This window comes from Pteropus vampyrus, unplaced genomic scaffold (genome assembly GCF_000151845.1).
Source record: "Pteropus vampyrus isolate Shadow unplaced genomic scaffold, Pvam_2.0 Scaffold82, whole genome shotgun sequence".
Classification (NCBI taxonomy): Eukaryota; Metazoa; Chordata; class Mammalia; order Chiroptera; family Pteropodidae; genus Pteropus; species Pteropus vampyrus.
The window spans coordinates 6,714,444-6,724,006 of NW_011888863.1; the positions used below are offsets into that span (position 1 = coordinate 6,714,444).

The 9,563-nt window shown below is 35.9% G+C and overlaps 1 protein-coding gene across 1 annotated transcript in view; it reads right to left on the bottom strand.

Annotated features, from left to right (window-relative positions):
- Nucleotides 1-4,495: 4,495 nt before the first annotated feature.
- PKP2 (plakophilin 2) overlaps nucleotides 4,496-9,563 on the bottom strand; it is an 83,176-nt gene continuing 78,108 nt past the window's right edge. Inside the window, exons 12-13 of the mRNA XM_011363150.2 lie at nucleotides 5,728-5,815; nucleotides 4,496-5,577 (exon numbers count right to left, since the gene is read on the bottom strand). Of these exons, the coding sequence (XP_011361452.2) occupies nucleotides 5,509-5,577; nucleotides 5,728-5,815 (157 nt within the window). The 3' untranslated portion in view covers nucleotides 4,496-5,508. The remainder of the gene's footprint in view (nucleotides 5,578-5,727; nucleotides 5,816-9,563) is intronic.

Consider the following 9,563-nt stretch of genomic DNA (forward strand, 5'->3'; position numbering starts at 1 on the left):
TTAGGAGCTGAAAAAATATCCAACTAGAGCAATGGGTAAAAGAAACAAATTTGTAAGAAAAAAATTTTGTTAATTTTTATTCCATTTTTTAAATTAAGTTTATTGGGGTAACATTGGTTAATACAATTATATAATTTTCAGGTGTACATTATCATTTGACATCTATGTATTCTATTGTGTGATTACCACCCAAAGTCCAGTTTCCTTCAGCTACCATATATTTGATCCCCTTTACCCACTTCGCCCTCCCTCTATCCCTCTATATTTGACTCCTTTTACCCCATCTACCTATCCCCTCCTCCCTCACCCCCTACCCTCTGGTAACCACTAGTCCATTGTCCATGTCCATGAGTCTCTGTCCTGTTCATTTGTTGCTTTTAGGTTTATATCCTACATATAAGTGATATCATGTGATTATCAACTTTTTCAGTCTGGCTTATTTCGCTTAGGATGATTATCTCAAGGTCCATCCATGTTGTTGCAAATGGCAGTATTTCATCTCTTCTTATTGCTGAGTAATAGTCCATTGTATGTATGTACCACACCTTCTTTAGCTTAATTTTCTAAATATTAGAATTTTCACATTCTCTTTTTACAACTTGTCAGTTCTGATGAATCCTCACTAAACATAAAGGTATCTTCTTAATAATTCTCTGCTTCTTACTCCAACCATTTCTTTTTTATGAGAGACCAATTCCAGAGCTCTTTAATCCTCAACATATAGTTGACAGTTTTTCATTTCCCAAGTAAAGCAAAATATACTTTAAATTGTGACAGAACCCATCATAATGAAGTCAGTTTCACTAAGCTCTGGGCGTACTTCCTCATAAAGATGCCTCTCTCTGGTTTTCAGCTCCAGGAATAAGTGCTCAATACATGTGTGTTGAAAGATGTAATTAAAAATGGAACCCCTCTTCTAAAACAAAAACAGAACTATACCCAAAGGATTAGTTGTTACTGGGAAGAACATCTTATTATGGCTTAAGAAAATCTGCAACAGTTTGTACTTGTTTTTTACTGCCAGATGTATTGTCTGTTAGCAGCATACAGGTGAAATTCCCGCTTCTTAGAAATTTAACTGCTTCTTGATGTGAGATTTATGAGGAGGTCTGATAAGCCAGATGTAGGCTTGTCTTTTGTCACCTCAACCTGCTTCTGCGGGCTAATAATGACCTTCTAGTTGTCTTCCTGTCTGCAGATTGGCAACACTCCAGGTGGTTCAAATGAAACAAAAGGTTCAGGAACGAGTCCTCAATCTATTGAAATCATTGATTTTCAGATTTTATCAAAATACCGTTCCTGACTAATCTCAGGCTTTAGCACGATGAACTGGACTAGACTGTACACCAGATAGCTTTTGTTCTCTTGTCTATGGCTCTGATCACTGTTGAGTCAAAGTGTTTATCATAGAAGCATAGCTTCTTCAAGGGTCAAGGGTCAAGAAAAAAAGGGGTTATTGATTCAAACAAAAGGATTGTGACATGCGGCATACTCTACGCTTTCTTGGAGATTTCACAACGCGTATCTCATATTAGGGACTCTGAGAAGCCTTCAGAGTCAAGATTTTTTTGATCTTTGTATAATTCAGCCCTCCTCAAACTTACTTAAGTATGGGATATTCCTTTTCACATAACTCTTATAAATACTCCCAAAGGACTTGTGTTCTGAGGAACAAACGTTCAGAACCACTTGTTTGGGCCATATTTCTTCTCATTTCTGCCTGGCCTTCTAAGGGATGAGTCAGTGTGTAAAATTGGGTGGGTGAGGGGAGAGTTGGGACTTTTAACTGAACCAACCATATCTGAAAAGAGAAATTTAAGAGAGATTTAAAAGGAAAAGCAAAGACGCCCCCCAAACCAGAGAATTCCAAAGAATTTAGTTAGCATTTACTGAGTAGATACACAGGTACTGTTTATAATTATGAAAACATTTAATCCTCAAAACAACCCAGTGAGGTAACTACTACTATCATTCACATGTAACAGATAAGGAAAGCTGAGGCTCAGAGAAAGAAACTTACCAGCTGGTAAATGGAGAAGTCATATTTGAGCTCAGGCTGGCTGGTTCTAGAATCAGTCCTCTTAACCATTGTCAGACCACCCTCTTAACTCTCCAAAGAGATAAGCCAAAGCGATCCCGTTTCCCTAGCAATGAGACATGAGTCTGTCACTCGTGGTTCCCACAGAACCCTCAGTGAGGAGCCACTCAACCTGGGTTCATATGTACCCTCTGCACTATCTAGCTATGTGACTTTGGAATGTGACTTAATGCTCTGCTTCAGGTTATTTTCATATGTAAAATGCAAAAAAAAAAAAATGGAAAAAAGGAAAAGATAAATACTCCATGATATTTGATATAAGGTGTGCTCAATGTATGTCCACTATTTGCCCAAATATATGTTGGGCTAGTCTCACAAGTCTCCACCTATGGACCCTGGTCTGTCCTCTACTCTGTCAGAATAACAGTGTCATCTTTTGTACAATGGTCTTTCAAACATTTAAAGACAGGTAACATGGTACCCTTCTCCAGGCTAAATATTGCCTGATTCTTTAACTGTGTCTCCCAAACTATGGCTTTCAGAATGCTTTCTCTTCTGCTCATATTTTAAACAGCTCTTATGCCAATATGTGGCATTTTGATTTCTCCTTCCTGAACATATCATAAAAGAGAAAGTTCTTTTCTTATAGTCCTAAAGGGTCGAAATTTATTTCATAAGAAATGAAACTCTCAGTACCACTATAAACTAAAGTGTTCAACCTAAAGCAGAATTTTATTTTGAAAAGTTTGCTTCCTTTTTAATCTATTTTCCTTCCAACATTTGTTAATACAATAGTTATTGAGTCTTAAGATGGCCAACAATTACAGGGTCGTTTTGGGCATTAGTTGAATGAATGGACTGCATATTTTTCTTCTCTGTCATTTTAATAAGAACTGAGTCTTTTCTGACGCAAGCAGATACTTTAAGGAGGACTTGGCCAGATGCCCTCTAAATTCTCTCCTAATCCTCAGATTCTGTGATCTGAGACTTCTGCAATTGGCTCAGAGTACACACATACTGAAATCCTCATTCCAATACAGTAAGTTCATTACACATGTTATTTAAAGGAAATTTCATTTATAACTATATTATATATACATTATAAATGGGATTTCTCTTTTCGTCTGGGAATTAATTGCTTCTTTAGAGGGTGATTGCATTGGTTTTAATGTGGTTTATCTACTTATGCTGCTTATTTTCTCATTTCACATGTTAATCTTTCTATTTTGTTAGATAATCCTTTAGTTATTTCCATTAGGTATAAACAAGTGTTTCCAGTTATACAAATTCAAGATAGCAATATCCCATATTTCAGAAGACCTTTAAGAATTCTTGACAAGGCAGCAGCCCTTTGGAACTCTTAACACAAATAAACAAAAAGGCCCAGCTCAGCCCATCAGTTCCTTTGATGACAGAGGCACAGTCTGGGATACATTAAAAAAAAAAAAAAAAAAAGAGCTTTGTGGTAGACCTGTGATCAAAACTGATATTCAGCCATACAAGGACCACCTCCCTTAGAAGTGTTTAGAGGTAGCAAAGTAGTGAGGTTTTTGTAAACAGAGTGACAAGGTAAAACATAGGGATCAAATTATCTTTCACTCCATTTACTAAAATCTAACAATAGCTAATGCATTTGTATGTCTTTCCATTTTTATATGTTTTAGTCACTAGCTAGTCCTATCTTTCTTACAGGAAATGTTCTTGGTAGAGAATTTAGGATTCTAATTAGGGAATTTAGGACTTTAATTATAAGGTCAAATCCTCAAATGTCATGTCAATCATACCGCATATACTAACATACACAGATAAATCAGATATACACAGATATCAATGCAGGCAATGTTATTTTTGCCTCATTTTGTGTTTAATATTATTGAAAACTCTACAAATGCCTTAAAAAAAACACAGAAACTTCGACATACATAATTTATCTAGAGAAATAAATATACTCTAAATGTTTATCATCAAAACTCTGGAAAACTTTTTCTTTTTAGTATTTTAAAAACTGGCATCTAAATAATTGTTTAAATTAGTTAGTAACCTAAGTCTTCTTCATTGAGCTTTTAAAATTGAAAAAATTTCAAGTTCTAAATATAATAAAGACATGTACACACTCAAATTGAAAATGGGAATTTATTTTCTATTACACTTTTCTGGCCAAAAGGAGGATTATTTTCCTTCTTTCTTATAATAAACGTTGCCAGATTTTTTAAAAAAGCAAAATACAATAGAATTGTAGTTGAGAAGACTATTTCTATATGAATGGTATTAACAACAACCCAGTTAAAATAACGCTTAATAGATTTGCTTCAATAGATGATGTTGTCAACTTTTAAACACTGGTATTTCTCATATCACTTTCAGGTGCCTACACACATTTTTTTTTTCTCAATATAACTTCTTCATTTTTCTTCTCTAGAGTTTCCTTGGCTTGAAATAATGGTTTGAGGAAGAGCACATGAGATATAGTGGCTCTGTGCTATTTTTTAAATGTTGGGAAAAGTTGACAATGTAATTCATTAAACTAAGCTGTGTTTTCAGAGTCCTGGACTGGCCCAACAGTTTGAAAGGTCTTGGTTCCTTCTGTCGCTAAATGTAAAGTTCATCCTTTTCCACCAGCCCTTTGCAATGGCTGCAAAAGTCCAGGAAATAGATTACATTGAATGCTACTGTTCAGAAGAGATTTACATTTAATGCTGTTGTTACAGGTAAAGTATTTCTTTGTGCGAAAATCTCATTTACTCAGTGTTTATAGGAAACACTAAATTTCATAACCTTTGTTGTCTTTCTCTGTGGAAAAGATTTTAAATCTGCTTTAATCACTATCTTTCAATTTTTTTTCTTATAGTCATGCATGCTCGGTGATCTAAATTTCTTAAGTTCATTTAAAATCAGAGAAATTCAAGAGGATGAAAACAAGCACAAAGTAAAAAAACAAACATACAGTTTTGCCATTAAATTTTCTCCTGAACAGCTCAGCAAATATTTCTCATTTCCATTCTGTTTTAACACTGCAGAAGAATATACTCATGGCTCGATGGTGACGCAATGTGCATATGAGTGACAAAACATAAGTGACAGAAAATATAAGTGTAAATTATACTTTTAAAATCCTCGCAATATCATAACAGCTTCTTTCCTCATTTATTCTGTTAATTTCCATTCCACATATTAACATTTTGGTTCCAGGAAGCTGTGCACTGTAAGCCCTGATCACTACTATTTGCAGAGAGTAAAACTGAGCCTGTTGCCAGGTGGCAAACTTGTAAAAATCTTCTGGAAGATTAATAAAATTGTATTCTGATTATTTGTCTTCTGGAGTCTGGAAATAGAAAAGGATAAAAATAGGGCATGCTTTTTTCAGGTTTCTTGGACGAGGAAGTAGAAAAATAGGTGTTTTCCTTTGGGGCTTTTTTTTTGTGGCTGAGAATGGTGAAGTTGGTATTTCTGAGAGCACCTTTTCACTTTCCTCAGTCTTTAAGGGAATGGTAGGCTTTGGCAGTCCGGCTGTTGACAAAATCTGTCTTCTTAAACTGAGCCTTCGGAATAAGCAGACAAAAATGTGAAATGTGTCAACATTTTCACACAAGAAAATGCAGTTCTTAGTGATTTCTAACCAGAGTCAGTCAAGTGGGGCCATTATGATCTGGCTCTGTTAACTATGACATACGCCTTTTCAGCGCTCTTACCTTCTTGTAGGCATTGTGGAGCTCCGTGTGCATCCACAGAGAATATAGGAGAACAGAAGCAGCTTTACTTGCTTTGTTAGATGCGTAGCTGAAAAGAAGAAAAGGACATTCCGAGATCAGTGAGAACCTGTGAGGATTCTGGATGTGGCCTCTGGACGGTCCCTGAATCTTCTTTAATCACTGTTGCTCTGTAACTATCCATTATATCTGGCCACTCACAATGACAAGAGAATTAAACGGGAATTTAAAGAGACCAGTGACCACTTGAAACAATTATTTAAAAAAATCTTTTTAAACCACTAGCACAGTGCCAACTAATAGGTAGTCTATAGAGCAAATTCCTGATATTTATAAGGAATATATCCTTAGATATGTTACAAATCCTTAAATTTATTTATAGAATACAATTTATATCTGTATATTTCTATTGTCTATTTATAGAATATATATTTGTACGTTTACAATACATATTTATAGAAATGCAAAAGCAAGGAAGTATAACTGGAAAAATAGACTTAGTGACTCTATGCAGGTATGAGTAATTTTTCAAGTTAATAAAACACATTTTTGTTAGAGCGTTAGTTAAAAGTTTCAAAATTTCTTTTTGTTTTTTTTTTTGGTATAGAGCAAATGGAGAATGTGTCCCAGTTTTAAATCCAAGTTGCCACCAAATTTGACATTATATTTAGTTTCTGATGTTCTGCTTTTATATTTGTCCTAAATTTCCTGTTTCTGGCCAAGGAGAAAATGCTTTCTTTAATCTCTTTCTATCACTTGAACTACTACATGGCTAATTTTTTCTTTTAACAAAGAAACAAATCCTTTATTTTTCCTATCTGCTGCGGTCCAGCCACGACAGGATCCAGGGGGCCCCGAAGGTGGGCAAGGCGTCGGCGCGGGAGACAGTCGACTACACAACTCAGAGGCGGTGTGACACTGTTCTGTTTTATTGTGATTTGAGTATAATTTTTATACTTTCCATTTTGGCATTTGATTATACTTTGTGGTTAAGATAGCAGGGAGTTAAATTTCTGTGGTTAAGCGAAGCAGAAAATCTTATAGAGTATATTATTATTAATATTCATGATTAACTAGTACATTCTTTTCTCAATTATTAGAACAGAACTACCTGATGGAACAATCTAAACTTTTAATTCTTATATTTATTACATAAGATACAGTTTGACTTAAGTAAAGGTGATAGATAGAGGTATTCATAACAGCAAATATTGGCTTGTGGGCAGACATTGTTCTTCTTTCTGCCTGAAGAAATCTTTTAATTGCTATTTTGTTTATGCTATTATCTAAAGTTCAAGCTGAACCTTTCTCATAGCTGTTTAAAAGCTTCCTTGGTGCAGTATTGAGGAAAATATTTATAAAAATCAGTTTTACAAAGCTGCTTTCGTAAGCTAAGTTTTTATTCCTTTGTTTTTTAAGCACCAAGGAGGTCCTGACCTAGCCAGCCTTTCTATAAAACTTAAACTACTATAAGGCATATGAATTCCATCTTTATTCACCATACATATGCTATCTTCATTATAAGCTCCTGTATAAGGCAAAGGAGGATCAGGTAATCTTTTCATACTATTAGCCTCCCTAGGTGAATACCAGAGTTTTCCATTTATCCAGTAGGCCACAAAAGGAGGTCCTTCCATAGTAGGCACAGGCTTATGAGTAAATTTCTTATCCTTTACTAATTTTTCTACTAACTGCGTGGGAACAGGAGTATAAGCTGGTTCTAGTAATTCAGCTTGTTGTAATTTATTCGTAACATCTTTAAGAGGCGCGTCAAAAGGAATTTCTCTTAATAATTGTTCAAATAAAGGGTTTGTGCATTCTGGACACGTCAGGGTGACTGGAGCTGATTCCATATGCAGGGAATTTACTATGTTTTCCTCAGAGCCAATTTTGAGGAAATCCACTTGTACAGCGTTTACACTTACTAGAATTTGTGCTACCCAAATTCCCCCTATTAATAGGATCGTTCCTAAGAAACCAATTATCCCTAAACACATGCCACGTCCTCGTTCTTGATGATGCATTCCTTGAAGCTTCTGTCCCCATCTCCGGACCTTGTCACGCAGTAGGGTAGAAAGAGGACGCGGCACCTATCATAGGTGTTTCCAAACATGCAACCAAGAATAGAGAATGTTAAGTTGTATGGAAAAGGTCGTGCATGCTGGGTTCCTGCATTAGCTAAAAGACTCTTCCATACCAGCCTTGCAGGGGGTAAGTCAAATTACCAGCTCCAAATTTTTTTAGTACCTCATGGACTCCTCAAAGTAGCTTGCTTATAATTGAAGTACTAATAAAACCATGAAAGCTATGGGTCTCTAATATTTAAAATGTTCTTAAATAGCAAGTGAATGGGAGCAGAATATACCAACCTAAAATATGCCTCTTCAGCACAAAAATTATTTTAGGCTGATTATTTTTAAGATATTGGAAAAGCTCTGAAAACCCAGTAAAAGTTATCCTTGCATAAGAGACATTTACATTTATAAGGGAAATCCTCCTGTACAAGAATTGTCTTCCCCTCTGGACCAGGAAGTAAAGGATGACTCCAAATCTTTAGAAATTCTTATAATGGAGAAGGTAAGGACTTAAATCTGCATAACAATCTTACCCTAGTTTACTGTGCTTTTCCTGGTAACCTCCCATTAATAGCCTCACTCTACCTCCAACAACTTCTTTTGTCTCTAACTAGAAGTGTTTTTTAACCTCAGACCACATTGAGGAGCTACTCAGCTTTCCTGGGTCTCTTCCATGTATATAGGAAGTATACATGTCATTAAATTTCTGTTTTTCTCCTGTGAATATGTCTTTTTTTATAACAGGGGTGTCTCAGCCAAGCACCTAGAAGGTAGAGGGAGAATTATTTGTCCTCCTCCTCACAACAGTGTTATATTTATAGTCTGCCTATAGGTTTTCTTTCTTTCTTTCTTTCTTTTTCTTTTTTTTTTTTTTTTGACATTTGGAACTCATTTACTCAAAGATAAAATGTTGTAAATGATCACTGGTTCCCAGGCTAGCCCATGTGAAAGGATTTCAATGTAAAATGGAACTGGAGGATATGAAATGGAGAATGTCATGCATGCTTCCTCAAAAGGAAAGTTCAGAAGGGAGAGGCTGATTCCTTATAAGTGCCTGATTTACAGAAGACAGAGACTATGTCCTGACCAATGAACATCTGCTGAGGATTTCTCCCCATCCTCAAGCCAATGAACTTACTGCTTAAATTTTGTGTGGGCATGCCCCATACATACATCCTTGCCCATAAATACAGACCACTTCAAACCCTCAGAGGATTCCCTTGTAGCCTGCCACAGCACGTGCTTCCTGAATTGCAATGCCTCTGCTATTCCTGAATAAACTCAAATTCTGGTAATTTGACTTTTCCTCAGTTTATCTCTTTATTTGGCTTGACACCCATGAATTATAAAAATAGTACATCCTGTATGTTGCTAAGCTATAAGAAGTTTTCAAAAGTGAGATGTATTCCCCTGTGCTTGTTAGATCTGAATATTCAAATAATAAAATCATATGGTCTTATGGAGAGTTGCTTAGAAGGTTAGACGACTACTTAGAACAGTTATTTCTCTTTTGCAGCAATAATTCATTCTTTCCACAAAGAATGAGCAACTGCTATCTGCCAAGCTCTGGGACAGGTGAATACTATCTGTTCTTGGGAAACCAACATTCTACTCAGTGCTCTTTTTAATCATATTACTCTGAATGCGGTCTTCCTTCCCCATGAGCTTTGCCAGAGTGGGGCTGTAGAGCATAAGGGTTCTACACTGGGTGGGGTTGTGGCGAGGGCATGTGAGTTCATTCCA